This window comes from Scyliorhinus canicula, chromosome 2 (assembly GCF_902713615.1).
Source record: "Scyliorhinus canicula chromosome 2, sScyCan1.1, whole genome shotgun sequence".
NCBI classification, from domain to species: domain Eukaryota; kingdom Metazoa; phylum Chordata; class Chondrichthyes; order Carcharhiniformes; family Scyliorhinidae; genus Scyliorhinus; species Scyliorhinus canicula.
Window position 1 is genome coordinate 248,441,445 of NC_052147.1, and position 19,254 is coordinate 248,460,698.

General features: G+C 42.6%; 1 protein-coding gene across 1 annotated transcript in view; it reads right to left on the reverse strand.

Moving 5' to 3' along the window:
* Positions 1-273: 273 nt before the first annotated feature.
* The window catches only part of LOC119962094 (low-density lipoprotein receptor-related protein 1-like), a 2,271,162-nt gene continuing 2,252,181 nt past the window's right edge, over positions 274-19,254 (reverse strand). Inside the window, 7 exon segments of the mRNA XM_038789946.1 lie at positions 274-1,772; positions 4,818-4,965; positions 5,540-5,630; positions 11,955-12,019; positions 12,081-12,098; positions 12,340-12,370; positions 12,373-12,452. Of these exon segments, the coding sequence (XP_038645874.1) occupies positions 1,632-1,772; positions 4,818-4,965; positions 5,540-5,630; positions 11,955-12,019; positions 12,081-12,098; positions 12,340-12,370; positions 12,373-12,452 (574 nt within the window). The 3' untranslated portion in view covers positions 274-1,631.

Genomic DNA, 19,254 nt, shown 5'->3' on the forward strand with positions numbered 1-19,254 from the left:
GGACCGGTTGTGTTTTATGGCAAAAAAAAACAGCCACCGCAAACCAGCCACCGATCCTTTGTTTGGCTGGGGACTAGCAGCCGAGCAGCGTAGAACACCTGGCTCTAGCTGCTGATATGGCCCGGGGAATTGCCGGGTCCGCACCGTGCAACAACGCGCCGGCTGCTCACTGACCCAACCTGCAAAATAGTGCTCCACCTTTGGCTGGCTCGTGAGCTCAGGACCACCCCCCAACAGTACCCCCAACCCCTTCCTAAAGTCCCCATGTCCGCGGATAAGCCCTCCCCCGACTGTGGCGGCGCTGGACTGAGTCCACAGCCACCATGCTGAGCTCCCGACGGTTGATAGTACAAGCGACTGATGCCCTCGGGAACTCGGCCGGCCGAGGGCAGAATATCGGGTGGTGGGCCTCAGTCAACGTCCTGAGGTCATCCAAACGGCGCCACCCCCGATTTGATCAGAAACGGGTATTCTCCAGCCGATTGCTGAACGCAATTTTGGCGTTGGCGACTGGAGAATCCGCCCATGGTTTTATTTGACTTTTTTCTTTCTCACATTCCAATATTTCTTTCTTTCTGTTTAATTCCCCATTCATAATTAAGTTTCCTTTCAAATCTTTGTGCAGCTATTTTCACAATGGTCCAATCTGATCAGTTAAGGAGACACATAGTTGCTTGCCCTGTTTACCCAGATCCCAATGCCCAGTTAAGTGCACAGCACCATTTAAATCTCACACTTCGATTGTAAAACATAATCAACATTAAACAGGCAAATTTAATTGACAGTCAAGACAATTTGTTGGCCGGGCACAGCAATTTTTGGGCCCAAACATACATCAACCCTCTTCATAAGTTAACAGGTTCTTTGTGAAGGGGATGAATCCAAATGATCGGTTTAGATGCTTGGATGGAATATGCACAATTTTATTTTCTCAAACCAAGCCAGATAGAGTAGAAACATATCAAAGTCCCCTGATCTCCGACACAAGAAAAAAGTAAAAATGCAACCGTCAAGCATGGACCATTATATTAAAATAAAAACGATTAAAAGCTAAATAAGAACCAAGCCAGCAATTCAGTCAGATCCTGAAGTTTGGATAAGTTTGATTTAGGTTTCACTTCGCTATTTCTCCCTAATCTTTTCTGATGAGATGACGACGGCAACTTTCAAAACTGCGTAACAATAGGGAATTTCCCCCAAGAGTACAGGTATCTAAACTAGTAATAGGAAAACTAACAGGGACAAAAAATATTTATAATCATTAAAATTATTCATTAGATCTATTAATTTTGCAGTCGAGATTGTCAAATGTGCCATACTTCGACCAAAAAACAGAACTGGTATAAAATTAAAAAAAACAAATGGTTTTTGTGATTTTTCCAAGTACAGAATACAAATACAATGGGAGATGCAATCAGCAGTTTTGTCCTACGTGGTTTAGTGCAGGTGGCTTTCCCAGTCCATTGAACAGAAATACTGGACAAAGGGTCAGTCAAGAGTCCTCAGCGCAAAAACACATTTAGTGCTGATGCAAAAAAATATAATCAGAACACTGTCATTACATAGAAAAATTAATCCTTTCTTTATACATTTATACAGTGTTTAAAAAAGATACAAGACTAAAGGGTAATCTAAGCAACAGTCTCCCTCAGGCCATCTTCTAATTTCTTTGGAAGCAATTCTTTCTTTTCCTCTGTGCTGACTAAAGAATTCCGGCAATTTGATGCATCCAAGTACAGTTTTGCATAAACAGGATTTGAGTAATTTGTCGGCTGTCGAATGAAGAAAGGACAAAGGTCACATTATTGAATTTTGAATGTCAGTAAATCCTCAGAACACTGCAAATGAGATTTTGAGTGTACAAAACTCACAAGACAATATTAATCTAGCATTTGTTCCTGGTACAAAAGGACACTATATTTATTATTCATTAAAATTGAAATATGCATGCCCGCAGCAACAGCAGCTCAAGGTCTGCAATATGATGGTTTTAGAATCAATTTAATGTTGTGCTTATGACTCTGTATTTGCATCAATCTTTCATGAGAGTTTGCTATTCTCAGTCACTTTCAAACTCATTAAATGCACCTACTGTGACTATCAGGGCTGGAAGTGGGTTGACTTTACATTGGTGTTGCCATGTGTGCATTTAATAAGTTTAGGTGGCAACAAAATGATTTGAAATTCTTCTCAATCACAGAATCACAGAATTGTCACAGTGTAGAAGGATGCCATCCAGCCCATCATGTCTGCAACGGTTATTCGAATGAGTAATTCATTTAGTGCCATTCTCCTTATAACCCTGCACATTCTTCCTTTTCAGATAAACTTTCCTTTCACCATTTACTTTAAATCTGTGCCCTTTCGTTCTCGATCCTTTCACAAGTGAGAAGTTTCTCCCTATCTACTCTGAACAGACCCCTCATGATTTTGAATATCGCAATCAAATCTTCTCAAATCTTCTTTTTTCCAAGGAACTTCTCCAATATATTTTCATAACTGAAGTTTCTCATCCCTGGAACAATTCTCCTGAATCTTTCCTGCACTCTTCCTTTATATCCTTTCTAAAATACAGTGCCCAGAACTGGACACAGTACGCCAGCTGAGGCTGTACTATTGTTGTATGCAAGTTCAACATAACTTCCTTGCATTTGGGCTGGTTTAGCTCAGTGGGCTAGACAGCTGGTTTCTGATGCAGAACAAGGCCAACAGTGCGGGTTCAATTCCCGTACCAGCTGAGAATTCTAAATTGTCCTTCTGTGTACTCGAACAGGCACCGACCGGAATGTGGCGACTCGGGGCTTTTCACAGTAACTTCATTGCAGTGTTAATGTAAGCCTACTTGTGACAATAAAGGTTATTTATTTATTTACACTGCAATGAAGTTACTGTGAAAAGCCCCTAGTCAACACATTCCAGCATCTGTTTGGGTACACAGAAGGAGAATTCCGAATTCGCAGCTGGTACGGGAATTAAACCCACGCTGCTGGCCTTGTTCTGCATCACAGACCAGCTTTCTAGCCCATAGACTTCAGCTACTGCAGTGGACTAACTAGGGCAGCATGGTAGCACAGTAGTTAGCACAATTGCTTCACAGTTCCAGGGTCCCAGGTTCTGAATGCGGTGATTAGGGCTTTTCACAGTAACTTCATACTTGTGACAATAAAAGGTTATTATTATTATTTTGTATTCTATGGCCCTATTAATAAAGTGCAGGAAACTGTCTGCTTTATTAACTGTGTTCTCAACCTGTCCTGTCACCTTCAATTATATGTGTACATATACAGTTCCTGCACTCACTTTAGAATTGTGTCCTTAATTTAATATTGTCGGTCCATGTTCTTCCAACCAAATGAATCACTGCACATTTCTCTGTATTGAACGCCATCTGCCTCCTTCCAAGTTTCATATCTTGTGCAATCTTTGCCCAGTATACCAAGCACCAGGACATTTAGATATTTCAGGAAAAGCAAGAATCCCATCATTGACCCCTGGGGAACTCCACTGCAAACCTTCCTCCAGCCTGAAAGAAATCCATGAACCATTTCTGCTCTGTTTCCTGTCACTCTGCCAATTCTGCATCCATGTTGTTGTCCCTTTTATTGCAGGAGATATTTTACTGCATAGAACCATAGAATTCCTACAGTGGAAAAGGAGGCCATTCAGCCCATCAAGGCTGCAATGACCCTCGGACAGACCACCCTACATCGGCCCACTCACCTGCCTAACCCAGTAACCCCATAACCCCACCTAGCATGCACCTCTTTGGACTGTGGGATGAAATTGGAGAAACCGGAGGAAACCCATGCACACATGGGGAGAAAGTGCAAACTCCACACAGATAGTAACCTGAGGCTGGAATTGACCCAATGTCCCTGGCACTGTGAGGCAGCAGTGCTAACTAGTGCGTCACCATGCCACACCCATCAAGATAAATTAAGTATTATCCATTAAAAATCAGTATGTATTTTAACAGAATATCCACCAATATCTGTGGTTGTAAACTGAAAGCAAGCAGATAATGATATTCGGACTCATGGTAACAATGATGATCACTTAGAGAAATTATATAAATGGATATTTCTCATATTTTCAATAGGCAGCTGATTCCACATTCTCCGTAAGTGATCTACTGATAATAATTTCATTAAACCCTAAGGGTTGCCAAGTCTCTGCTTGCTCCAATTCAAATATTGAATATTGAAATACTGAGTGATAACATTTTCAACTCGGCGCAAACAATTCCAATAATGCCTCCTCTTGTGCATTGACCAAACAAATAGACATTTTTAAAGTATATTTAGAGATTTTAGTAAATTCCTTCTACACAGGCTAACATCAAGATGTTCTGTGGAGGTGACATTGGGAACAGAGTGGAACCCATAATTAAATGCTGAATCAGGATCTCTGTCATTGGCTCTTGGAAATGTTATACAAGAAAGAAAAATAGGATTGCTAGTTAGAAGTATTGTCAATGATCTCCACCTTAGCTAAACATTCCGGCCATTAATGCTTATGGACAACCAGTTTCTCGGAAACCCTGGCACAGAACAGTGCATCCAGTAAATGCCGGATAGGATACAAAATGAATGGCGAGAATCGTCTGGCTGTTCAAGACGCTGTGGGGTGGATTCGATGGGAAATCCCATTTATAGCAGCGAGACCAGAAGATTCTGCCACCAGCCTACTGTGGGCCGCCTAATCTCATCCAATGACTTCCATATTTATTGATTTATTGATGACTCAGCAATTATTTTAACCCTTCTGCCGAATAGATGCAGAGGATCAGCAATTTTCTGGTGCTAGAACATACATACCTTTTCTAGATCTAATGTAAACTCTGGATCCAGCAAACCTCCGGAATTTTCATGACTACGGTCAACTTCATACATGTTGTATGTTGGATTTCCAATTTCCACATTCATCCCTCCATTCGTCAGTGGATGCCTCCGTACAGTCTTCACACTATCATTAGGTCACCAAAACATGTTAACATTGAATCTCAGCGTTAAAGAATTTGTTTCAAAGTACTTTAGCTTCAAATAGAAATCATTGGCTTCAAACTTGTCTGTGGGTTTGTTGGACAATGTACAAAAAGAAGAAATTGCCACCAGCCTAGGATAATAACTACACCAGTGTTTTAAATATTTATTTGTTAAAAGTTTTAGACTCATCAAGGTGAGAGACATTGCTGAAGATGAATGGATCACTTCTACTTTGTGCTATTAGTGTCATCCACAAGAATTTCCAGGTCAAGTCAGATATAAAGTAACAACCTTCCGACTACCTCAACAACATGCCTCAGCAAATTACTTGAACAGCATGACATTTCTCCCTTTCCCAAACTACGATTTGTTGGCCTCCCTGATTGCAGAGTTTCCAACTTAATACAAACTTATGTTGAATTAGAGGTGTGTCTTCTATTTGGTCAGAAGTGAATGGAAATTGCCTGAGTTTGTTTTCCACCAGATTCTTACAGAATGCAAACTTTCAATATCCAGTATTGTTTCAAGGATGAATTACAATTAAAACCATTTACCGTTGTCTTCTTTTGCAGATGATTATTCCAACAACAACTGCAATGATCAGAAGGACCAGGATAACAAGTGGCACAATAAACGTGATATTTCCTGAAAAAGAAGAACAGAAGTAGATAACTCAATCAACCAGATTTCTTCCGTCAAATATAATGGGAAGTACTCAAGTACAGTTAGACATTCTAGACGTGTGCTTTCTCATGGCAGAATAAGCAAATATTGAGCTGGCCATTGGTTTGTCAACAGTGACATTATGGTATAACACTAGATGCACAATATTGCATATTTTGAATCAAATACCCTGGTTTGCCTTCAATATATCACAGGTATGCTGATCCGATAATTCAGAGGTTATAAAGTTGCTATGATCAGTATTAGAAATAAACATAAATTGCATACTGTAGTTCTTGGTTTTCATTGATATCACCATGAACCATGTATGAGTTGACTCTGTTCTGAGGTGCAATATGTTATGGTCTCCATTGGGACAAACAATTTAAAAAGAGATTCGATCTTGCAGTTACAAGGTGAAAGAATTACACAAGATTTGACATTTTAAAAACTTTTAATGAAACAAATTACTTTGAAAAAAAATTAACTGACGGTATTTTTCATTTTTTTAGCCAACTTAAAACTTTAAGGAACATCGCCTTTTTATCTTATCACACATGACACTCTCCAATGAATTATGGTCTTAGCAAATAGGTCAAAATTCCTCCTATCTCCGTTTTGCCAAGTAGTAACGTCAGGGGAACTTTTCTGGACATTTTCCTCAGTATTTGAAGAGGTTCTTAAATCCATCCAAATAGTAAAGTTTATTGTGATGCTTATTCTCCCCCTTGGCCATGTCATGACAAATCCTTAGATGGTTGCCAGATACCTCTCCTCGACTAATAATGGTAGATCAGAAAGCCAATCAGCCATTTCTCTCTGTGGACCACCCAGAGCTTCTGGTGTCTGTCTGTGATATTCATTGATTAATAAGGAAGCCTGTAACCTAATCCCTAAAATGGCTTCCTCTGCCATGTCCCCATGGAAACATGAAATATATTAACCTTGCATTCATGTATAAATGATAATTAGCTATCCTGGACCCCAATTTTCTTTCATTCTTGAAGTAAATTGATAGTTTACAGCACAATCATTTGGAACTTGATACCAATGTCATGGACAGCATTTGTGTGTTTTATTGTTACCCATGATAAATGTTCTTAACATGGGAGATTCGTTTATTTTCTTCCCCTCAGTGATTTATCCCATTTAAAGGTTTTCCAGCAGCAAGCTTTTGTAAATTTTAAAATAAATTAGATTATTTATTAGCACATTTGCCCCAGCAGTTTAAAATGTCACATCTCTCACTCTATCACACACAAAGGAAATCATTGAAGGAAAAACTATTGCAACCTGGGATTATTTCAGGTGTCAATGGGGTATGTGGGGGTGGTGAGCGGGTGGGGGGGGGGGGGGGGGGATGGAGAGAGCTCCACAATCACTGTGAAGCTGGCCTTGCCAGCTCAAAACATGGCCCTAATTTTCTGTTTTCAAAAGGTTCAAAATCTGGACATACTCAGCTGCGCAGTGTTGTGTTCTGTGACCTTGCCATTGCAATGATGGACACAGAACTGCTGATGACTTAACTAGAATTATAATTTAGTGATTAACATGGGAAAGGTAACAAATAGAATACTATACAGACTAGGTTACTTGAATTCGCTGGGAGCTCAGTACATCTGCCTGTTGTACGCCTTACCACCAACTAATGGGTGTATCACGTGATATGACTGAACTCTGGCACTACCAGCTGGTTGGAAGTCGCATTACTAACTATGTACAATACTATTCACAGGCATATCACCTCACCCCGCTTCCTTTGGAGATATTAATATTTATATACAAAACATGTTGGTATTATTGTTTAACACATGTGACACATGTATATACAGATTCAATTGTGCTTCAGTTCAAATGATATGGCTGCTAAATGTGGCCCTTGTGGACAGCTCATTGTGCATCTCTGAAAGGTTCACCCCGCTGGTCGTCTGGGCTCTTGTCAGCTTTCTGGAAGACTGGTTTCCGTATCAGTCTTTTGTGCCTTAGCCTTTTGACGATGCATCCTGAAGACCGGTATCCTTGCTGGCCATGCCTGCGTCAGCAGCTTCTTTCATGTCTTTACACAATGCTTTTTGCTGCTGCGTCGCAGCGTACTCACTGGACTGTCAGCCACATTGCCGATGTCTTCTTGCTTGGTGTCATCGGTGGGATTCACGTTATCGTCACTCTCCTTCTCTTCCTCTTTTTTGTTTTGAGAGCGATTTTGTGACTGCTCCTCTTTTTCGCTTGGTTTTGGTCACACCCATCTTGCCACCAGCCTGCGCCATGGGCGCAATAATTTTTTGATCATCTGCTGAGACGTCTCGTGTTGGAGTGCTTCTTAGGGACTGTGCTGTCGTGGTCAAGTCTGTACCTTCAATGGGTGGCTGCGGAGCCTTGCACCCTGATGTCTGGGTTGGACCCACATCCCAGCGTTTGGTGCTGTTCCTGCATCATGTGTTTCAGCCCCAAGTTATGAACCCTCTTCACTCAAAATTACAATGCATAGGTCAAATTGTCCAGAAGAACCAAGTATGGCTCATCTTTGTCTTTTAATATTATAATTATTTTTAAAAAAATTTAGAGTACAGTACCCAATTTTTTCCCCACATTTAACGGGCAACTTAGCGTGGCCAATCCACCAAAATGTTGTGGGGGTGAAAGCCACGTAGACATGGGGAGAATGTGCAAACTCCACACAGACCCAGGGCCGGGATTCAAACCCGGGTCCTCAGTGCTGTGAGGCAGCAATGCTAACCACTGCGCCACCGCGCTGCCCAGTCTTGTAATATTATATGCGTATCACCCGTCATCGTAGAACTGCGTACCGACATAGCCATCTGCTCCTCTCATTCATCTTTCGGTGGAATTGTGTTAAATATTGGTGTGTCCACTACGGGAACATTTCATAGGCCTGAGACAATTCACCATATGCCTCTGGAGCCAGTTGCTCCAGAATGAGTATTATATCTTCCGTTATTAGTTGTTCGCAGCTGATTCGTTTTTTTCCCCGAGGTGTCCGCTACTGCAATCTACCTTTCCATCTCTGCGTGCACCATTTCAGAGCTTTCACACTTCTCGGTGTTCTGCGCAGACTGGGTGTCCCTTATGATCACCTCATCGTTCCCGCCAAACCACCAGAGCAGCGCTTCACAGGCTTCCTCATTTAGTTTACCATCACTCCCGCAAAACAACCTTACTCGCATTTCATAGTCACCCTCATCTGACTCACCCACTGAGCCTTTACTTTCTTCATCACATTCATGGTCTTTGTAGATATCATCGTAGCACTCATCATCGGAGTTAATATCATCATACTCCTCATCATCGTAACAGTACTAGTGGAATTCTGTGTTCATGCAGGAATTGACCTATTTCCAAATCAGCAGCAAGTCTTGCTGCAGATCTTCCATCTAACACTCCGTGCTCTGGAACCACGGGAGGAGTGAAGAAGTTGAAAAAGGTAATTTAGTCCAGTTTTCATCGCTGCTTCACGAGTACTCTGACCCTCATGCGATTGCTTCATTTGAATGGTTTTCAGTGTGACATTTTTTTCTTCTTCCATCGATGTGGCAGCTTGTTCACCCCGTGATTGTAAATACGAAGAAACCTGACCCATCCAGTATGTTTTAGCTCATTTGTGAAATACTCAATCGATTCAAACCTGAATTCCAGACTGTCCCGAACCTGAGAAATTTACGGCAACCTCTTGAAGATGCTGCAGGATGGGCTCCCTGTATCATGTCACTGAGCATCTCCTTATTTTGAAGACTGCTAAGCAGAACTCTGCAGTGTACTTTGGATCCACCATCTCTGTCTCTGATTTGTCGTCCTCCGTCTGGACTTTAGTTTGTTTCTCGTCGAATACCTGACACCAGCATATCACGTTCAGAGTCATAGTAATCGTGGCCACTCGCTGTCTGGAACATACAGCCGCTCAACTTAAGTTCAGGGTCTCACACACATCTGCTCCTATGATGGACTCGCTTGTCATATCCAAAATGGTAACATGTCAGTTGTGTTGTGCATGCATCATTTGAGTTCACATTCACTCAGCATCTCAATCTCCTTCCCACCGTGGTGTATCGGCAGTCTCGGTTAATTGACAACTTTTGGCTTAACATGCAGCCCGTGCAAATCGGACAGACTGATGAGGTTGGCCCTCGTTCCCATGTCGGAGGTCGCATTTTATCAATGTGTCATTCATGAAAAATTGAGTTTTCCATCCGCTTTTGATGGTATCAGGGTTGTCATTGCTATCGTCACGACTGTTCAGAAGGACTTTTATTGGTTGGACTCTTCTGATCCTTAGTTAAAATGAGATCATTAAGAACTGTTCTTCCAGGTGCATGTCATCAACTTATGTAGTTCAAAGTAGGACGCGAAAAACATTGTTCCGCAAAATGATTTGTATGGCCACACCAGGAATATACATTTCCATATGCTGTACATTGCTATGGGCCATGTCGGTTGCCACATTTCTGGCATTAGATGGTGGGTCTGGTCGGCTGCCCAAAATGGCCACCCGCATTGAGACCCGTTTCTTTTTTCAACTGCGTCACAGCATTTATGGCGCTAGCATCTTCTTCTATGATGCGCCAAGATGTATTTTTGTTGAGTGTGCTGGTCTGCTGTACAGCCCGCTCACTTGCATTACACATCTTGATATGGCTTTCTGATTGAAGCTCTTCTTTCTGGGTACGCATATTAAATGTGTCAAGTTCACATGCTTCATTTTTTTTTTCAGAGAGCAATACCGATTGAAGTACTTTATCATCTCATCGTAGCTCTTGCTTTCCTCTTCGCTGTCACAGGCAAAGGTATTGTATAGTTTGGTTGCTTGAGGACCTGCTACCATGAGCAGCAATGCAATAAGCCTCTTGTTAAGCCGTGCCTGCAGGCCAAGGGCTATAATATAGAATCCGAATTGCTGCTTAAAAGCGGCCAATCTTTTTCTATGTACCTGAGACTTGAAGCTGGTGGGGTGCCTTTAAACTCCGTCTCTAACTTCACCGTGTTTACTGCATCCAGATGGCCTTAGTTCACCAGGTCGACGGAAGAATTCGGCCTACTTTGCTTGTCTTTTTTGTTTTTACCATTAAATGTTCTGCACACCTGACACATGTTGTGTTCTGTGACCTTGCCGTTGGCAATGATGCACACAGAACTGCTGGTGACTTAATAGAATGATATTTATTGATTAACACATGGAAACATAACAAAAGATACTATACAGACTAGGTTACTTGAAATCTCTGGGAGCTCACTCTATCTGCCTTACTACCAACTGATGGGCATCTCATGTGACGTGACTGATCTCTGGCTGTCACCAGCTGGTTGGAGGTCGCATTACTGACTTTGTACAGTACTATTCACAGGCATATCACACATTCAGCCGGATAACCACACTCTGGATTTCCGTCAGAGCCTGACCCTCGGGAAAATTCTGCCGCTTGATTTTACTTGTTGGTATTTTTCATGCACCGCTCACCGCTACACTTGCTGCAAGTTCCACACCTTCTGCAGTGTTAAGCTCTCAGGGTCTGACATAAGCTTCTTTTTTGCTATTTCTTGCCCCCTCTGCACCTGGCCATCCAGGAGGCTCCGGATTTGGCTGCCCCATCTATTTTCTTTGTGAGAACAAACACTGAGAAAGGACTGGTTGAATCAATATCGCACCAGACATTTCTTTCTTTTCAAATGAAAACACTTCTTCTTTAAAGGGCTTCTATGCTGAAGAAGACTTATCCCTGACCTGTCATCTAATGGCAGTTTAAAAGCAATCCTTGCATCAGTCTGACATTCAGCAGCGCTGCTGGCCATTCTTCATTTTACCTTCTCAGAGCACTTGTGTCTAAAAGACTGGACATGTGATATTTCCATTTGTATTTTCAATCCATGACCTCTCTGAAAAAGATCTTTGTGTTAGCAGTATTCACGTGGCAGTTCTATTCTTCTGAGCTCCTGTTCAGGTTTGACTTCAACTGGTACATCAGAATCAATGAGAGAAGGCCTTCTTATACACTATATAATAAAATTGGGATGCTATTTTAACCATTGCCTGCTCACTAAAGTAACAATAAGGATAATCCGATTGAGTTAAAAGCTATCAGCTGGAATTTCTGAGATGCAAACCGAAGGGCTAAATCCTGCCACACATGTCAAGCATTTGTGAACTGCAGGTTGGCTCAACTCTATGAAGTCATCCTGTAGCCCGATAATCCATTTACCCGAGAAGGTGGCCTCAAATTAACACAGAGACCCAATGTGTCATGATAGAAAACGAATATAATCAACTCCAGTGAGGCATGGATTTCCAATACTTACTCCCTCTTGTGTTTTCAGTTTTGCTGCTCTTGGGAGCTGGCCTTTCACACTGTGTGCCTGACATTCTCTGAACACCTGAAATGAACCAATAAGGATGTAAAATTAATGTACTGCAACTGTTACAACCTCCAGAGGAGAGAGCACCTACAGATATCAGCAAGAAGTGAACAGCATTTAGGAACATGCATTATGGTTCAGACAGCAGGTTGTTTAAACAGCAATGCTTTGAGCAGATGATTAGCTCTGATATAGGCCAACAACACTGCCATGCATAAAAGCAATTAATTTACAAGGCCACTGAAACATGCCACCAATGCATGATGAGTCTGCTGGAATTCAATGTTTTATCGCAAAGAACAGTGTTTGGCATAAGGTCAAAACCTACTTGCACTGAGGCTCATTAAATGCAGTAAAGGGCAAACCCCTCCATTTTGACAGTAGTAATCACAAAGGTTCATTTTATGGTCACATCGATCACTTTTAAACCCCACTGTGCATCTGCAGAGTTATAGAATATAAGCGATATTAACAATTCTGAACTGTATTATCATGTCATTTTATTGATCCCATTCCCTGCTACACCAGTTTTTTTCACAAACAAGGATGGCTTTAATAACCCTAATTAATTGAAGACCACCGTTACGACAGACAGACAATTTGCCTCAGAGAAAATTCACTTTCAGTCCTTTCATCGACCATTTTCAGGTTACTGTTGCATGAATGTGTGGTCAGTGCATATTTGGATTGTGTTTATTTAAATATCATGGATATTTGCACAAATAATTCTATTTGTCCAGAAGGTGGCCTCAGAGTCTCAAGGTCAGAGGGCAAATGTTAATCTGGTTCCCAAGTCCTGATCATCATTAAATAATCCCCAGTCGGAAGGTATGCATGTTTGGACATGAAATGAGGAAGACTGGGGTTGGTTGTGATTTCTCTGTCGTAAAAAGCTTGCTGCTTCTCACTATCTAGACTTTCAGACAAATATGGAGATGTGTACAAGGTACTGAAATACCCAATTGTTAGTCCTGTGAAACTCTTCCCGCTTAATTTGAGGACATTGTTCAAGATGAATCACAAGGGAAGAAACATTTGTAAATGTATACCAGGCAGGACTAAAATTACAATGATAAAAAATAACAAAATCATGTTTGAGGTACGATTACATCGATAACAATCAACTTGTGGAAAATAACATGAATCTGTTAGCATTTTGACACAAGAGTAAGCCACCTCACAAACACATACCAAGTCTCACACAATGATTAGTGGAGAGTTCTGCTGCTTGCTATTTGTAGTGTATTGTAAATGAAATCTTTATGCTTGCATAATTATTTTGTTATAAATATCAAACCATGAAAATGGGCAGCACGGGTAGCATTGTGGATAGCACAATTGCTTCCACTGCTCCAGGGTCCCAGGTTCGATTCGGCTTGGGTCACTGTCTGTGCGGAGTCTGCACATCCTCCCCGTGTGTGCGTGGGTTTCCTCCAGGTGCTCCGGTTTCCCTCCCACAGTCCAAAGATGTGCAGGTTACGTGGATTAGCTATGATAAATTGCCCATAGTGTCCAAAATTGCCCTTAGTGTTGGGTGGGGTTACTGGGTTATGGGGATAGGGTGGAGATGTTGACCTTGGGTAGGGTGCTCTTTCCAAGAGCCGGTGCAGACTCGATGGGCCGAATGGCCTCCTTCTGCACTGTAAATTCTATGATAATCTTCCCTCACAGTATCCTGCCATGGTCAGTGATTACATTCTTTTTCTCTCTGTCCCTCTTCTAATCACTTCCTTCAGCTTAACTTTTCATCTAAATTTCTGTTTGGTGCCTGATGAATTTCAGCTAACTTACTTCCTCTCTTTCCTCATTTGTCCTCTCCGTTAATCACTGTCAAGTTTGTCAGGTGGGCAAATGGTACTTAAAGGGATTCCTTTCCCCAAATTTGCACCCACCAATGTTGCTCCAGTAAGAATCCTAATGCAGTACATGGTCACCTTATGATTACATGGTTATCTTAGGGCAGCACCGGTGGCGCAGTGGTTAGCACAGCTGCCTATGGCTCCGAGGGTCCCAGGTTCGATCCTGGATCTGGGTCACTGGACGTGTGGAGTTTGCACATTCTCCCTGTGTTTGCGTGCGTTTTGCCCCACAAACCCAAAGATGTGCAGGGTAGGTGGATTGGTCACGCTAAATTACCCCTTAACTGAAAAAAAAAAAATGAATTGGATACTCTAAATTTACTTTATTTTTAAAAATTACACGGGTATCTTTTATTTTTTTTATGCGGCACCATAGCAGCTGTAAGGCATTTGAAATAATTTCTCTCCGCTTCTTCCTCAGTTACAATGGCAGTTTGTTTAATAATTTCCCTTTTCTTTCCTTTCAATGAAAAATGCAAGTTAAACCTAAAGATTTATAACTCCACCCACCTACTGCAAACCCAAAATTGGTACGAGTTGCATTTGCTGCATCCCGGTCGTGATTAATGGAAAAAGTTGAAATCTTATTTTGGGCACGATTGACCAATATTGTGCACCAAGTCCCCGCTGTCTCGTCTTGCTTCAAACCGGATTTGCCTTCTCAATTCATTACGTCCCCCTCAGCTTGGTATTCCAGGACCCAGGTATCTCAGAACAAATTATCCTGTTTTCTGGCTACAGAAAAGGAAGGAAACAGCAAAAGCAGCCTCCAGGCCTTGCAAGCTACAAGCAGCAGCAAGCAACTAACCAACCCCAAATATTTTGGTTTATTGACAGTATCCAAAGTGCAAAAGCCAATAAAGTAAGGACACCAATCACTTGGCACCCAGAACACAATCACCACTCCTAACCCTCCACCCTCCCACCAATTACATCAGCGGATAGGCTCACCAGCCCAGCCACCGGAAAGTGCCGCTCCAACACAGAGCACGCACAGGACAGAGAGAAACCATTCCATTCTCGCAAGAGGGGCACAGTTCAGTCCAGAACAGGTTCGGCATATGATAACCAAACCAAATACAGAGCAACTTACCGAAGGAAGACACAAAACAGGCAGGAGGCAGCAAATTCATGAGCTGTTCATCAAGGACAAAAACCAAAACAAAGAACACAATGTCATCACGTTGCGGGGAAGGGCAACCCCCCTCCCCCACCTTGCTCCCCCAGCCTCAGCATCAGACCCACAACAGCGAGCAGAGTGCTACACGAAGCACTCAAAAACCGGAAAAGGACACCAACCAGTTCCACTGGAAGGAGAGAGAATACCCCATCCCCTCACCAGCAAAGGTAGCATGCACTGAAGAAAACACAAAACCGTCAGGAATACGAGGACACCAGCTGCACACCAAATCGAGACAGAAACAAAAAGAATACATTACCGTCAGCTGCTGGAGTCAGTGCACCCACGGTCTGAACAGCAGACCTACATTGTGGAAAGTCACCCAATGTGTGCGTGGGAAAGCTGTGCGTGCACGTCACTGCATGTATATCAGTGAGAGTGTGGCAGCATAAAGAGATATAACAATAATAATCTTTATTGTGACAAGTAGGCTTACATTGACACTGCAATGATGTTACTGTGAAAAACCCCTATGCGCCACACTCCGGCGCCTGTTCGGTACACAGAGGGAGAATTCAGAATGCCCAAGTTACCGAATAGCACGTCTTTGGTGACCTGTTGGAGGTAACCGAGCGGCAGAGGAAACCAACGCAGACACGGGGAGAAGCTCCGCACAGTGACCCAGCCGGGAATCGAACATGGGACCCTGGTACTGTGAAGCAATAGTGCTAACCACTGTGCTACCATACGCGCGCATGCCAGTCAGAGTGCACCTGCGTGAGGAGCAAGTGGCACAAACCACCGGAAAATGTCACATGGGCACAGTGGAAGAGGTGAGAGAACACACCATCTCTTCTCCAGCACTGGTAATTTGCCAGGGGATGTGGCAGACAAGCACTCAGCTGCCAGGAAAAATAGCACTTTGTAATCCATCTGCCATTGTTTTTAATCTTGAAACTATTTTTATCCCCCTGACCTCTTCCACTGTATCTCTCTGAATGCAAGTCTGAGCAGTAAAACTTTACACTCCAAATTTTTGCCATTGTTTCATATTTATTTTGGAAAGTGCACTAAATAGTCAAAAATAGCTGAATTTCTTAATTTACCTTTGAAAATGTGTGAGGGGCAAAGAAAGAAAAAATGACGAAAGAAAATCATGGAAGGATTATAAAAACTACTCAATGGATGGGTGGGGAAGAGGCTAGGGGGCATTGAATCGTACATTTTTAGAAAATAGGTGTAGGCCATTCGGCCCTTAAAGCCTGCTCCGCCATTCATTATGATCATGGTTGATCATCAAATTCAATACCCTGATCCTGCCTTCCCCCCATATCCCTTAATCCCTTTAGCCCCAAGAGCAATATCTAATTCTTTCTTGAAATTACACAACATTTTGGCCTCAACTACCTTCTATGGTAGTGAATTCCACAGATTCATCACTCTCTGGGTGAAGACATTTTCCACACCTCAGTCCTAAAAGGTTTACCCCTTGTCATCATCCTAGTTCTGGACTCACCCACCATCCCCATTCCACAACATTCTTTCTGAATCTACCCTGTCTAAACTTGTTAGAATTTTGTAAGTTTCTAATAATAATAATACTAATCTTAGTACGCTTACACTAACACTGCATTGAAATTATTGTGAGATCTCTCACACTCTTCTAATTAGTACAATCCTAAATAACTTGGGGAGTTGATTGACCTGAATGGGGACAGAGTCCATAACGAGCACTTTTCGCCTCTACAGTTCTTACAGAACTGCTGGTGACTTGTCGCAACTAGGATTTTTATTAATGTACATGTGGTCAGTTATATGATCAGATACAGAGCAAGTATCATTGAGCTTCCTTTAGAGTCCCCTGGAAACTACCCCTATGCACGACTGTCCTCATGTAGTCCTACCACCTTCTGAGGATCACTTAATTTGCCCCTGAATTGTATCTGATGTCACCTGTGGTGGGAGGGTCACACTGCGGCATACATGGTCACCTGCTGGGGGAGGTCTCACTGCTGGGTACATGCAATACTTATCTACCAGGCATATCACCATACTGTGGCGCAATTCGTCCACCTTGCTGCACTACAAGAGTTCCAGCGAGCAGAGAAGATTGGGTGGCCATTTTTTCACTGACACCCCGAACTCTCAACCTCCCAACATGAGCCCTAAACTTCCAAAGCCCCTACTCACCTATAAGGGGGCCCTCAGGCTTCTCCACAACCCAGGGCCCTGACCCCAGCACGGGTAAAATGCCAGCCTAGCACTTTAGCTGTACCCCTGTCACCTTGAAGCGTCACCAGCGCATCCTGGCAGTGTCAGGCTGATACATTGTGGCATTGCCAGGGTGCCTGTGTGGCACTGCCAGGGTGCTAGTGGAAAGGCACTTAGGTGGCATCAGTAGTGCCAGGGTGCCACTCAGCCCAGTACAAGCCACCTGGGTTCTTCAATCGCTTGAGGACCCTTTATGCTGTTCCTCCTGGTCCCCGTTTGTGGGGACCAGTGCTGAATGGCACCCCACTGGGGTCTCCTTGGCGAGGCCAGTCCATCCCGCAGGCGGGTTCGATCTGGCATTGTCAGAGTTAAGTGAGTTTTGAAAGGCCTCTCCTGGGATCTACCACCCACATCCCATCCCGATTCCAGTGGGACACGGCCAGTAAATCGTGACAATAGTCTCATTTCTAACATCAACGATGAGCAGGTTAGGTAAATTGACCATGATCAATGCGTGGTGTTACGGGGATAGGGCAGGCGAATGGTCTGGGTAGAGTGTTCTTTTGTAGGGCCGATACAGACTGGATTTGATGAATAGCCTCCTTCTCATTGTAGGAATTCTATGGATTCAGTGGAATCCCTCCAATACCCTTTATGATATTGGCTCGCAGTTTGGAGGTTATTTTCATTCCAGTGACGATAAATGGGTGAAAGAAACGTGTGCTATTTCTTAGTATAATATCTGCCCAACACACCTGATGACTCCTTCAGTCTGAAGCACTCTGAGCAAATTTGATCTTTGTCGATATCCTCTGTGAATCCACCATCAGAGTTGCCATGCAACATTTTATTGATGTCTCCATCCTTAATCTTGCTTTATCCATTGACCTTGCTGCCCCCACTGACTTCAAGTAGAGCTTTAATTACCACCTTCCTTACAAAATTGATTCCATCAAGCTCGGTTTCTTCTTTTACATCAAGGTCATTTATATTCCTTCATATGCCTCTATGAGCTCAAGTCTGCTCAAGAGCTATGCTATTCTAATGTATTGGGAGACTGCTCAAGGATCTCTTGTGTACTTCGGAATAAGACTGAAAAAAAAATGACACTTCCACATTAGATTCTCTCTTCCACCTTTATGATTGGTACTTTATATGAATTAATGGCATGTTCAATAATCTGGTGCGATTTCCTCTTTTGCTCTTTTCCTAAGTTTCAAATATCCTGCACTTTGCGAAATCAAGATTTGTTCCACAATCTCCTTTCCCAGAATCTCACAAAATGATGAATTATTTTCATCCCTGGGTCATTGTTTGCTCTTACAGCAATCATGCACTTAAAACCCAAACTTTGTTTCTCATAAGAAAAAAATTACTATTTGTGTCAATGTTCTTGTATTGCTGGGAAGTAAATTGTGGGCCCACTACCTTTGCAGCACATTAGATTTAGAATTTGCATTTGTAAAATAAAGAAGCTTTTTTTCATAAAACATAACAATGATGCAAACATGCACCTGGTTATGGTTCACCTTAATTTTCAATGTAAGGAGTTTTGAAATTAAGTTAGGAACACCAGAGTGAATATCGCTCTTAAATGCCACCATTTTTCAAAAGTAAACTGTACGAACTAATTAAATGGCCAAGCTGGGAAGCTTTCATAGTGCACGAAATAGCCGTTATGTGGAATGCTTGTCTGAAAATGGTGGCCCGAGTCTTGCTAGAAATTAGGCTTTAATCCTCATCTGCATAATACCAGCAAGCAACAGATGCCATACTGGCCTCCAATTCTTTTTAATAATCTTTATTGTCACAAGTAGGGTTACGTCAACACTGCAATGAAGTTACTGTGAAAATTCCCTAGTCGCCACATTCTGCCGCCTGTTCGGGTACACAGGGGGAGAATTCAGAATGTCCAATTCACCGAACAGCACGTCTTTCTGGACTTGTGGGAGGAAACCGGAGCACCCAGAGGAAACCCACGAAGACACAGGAAGAATGTGCAACATGGACAGTGACCCAAGATGGGAATCGAACCTGGGACCCTGGAGCTGTG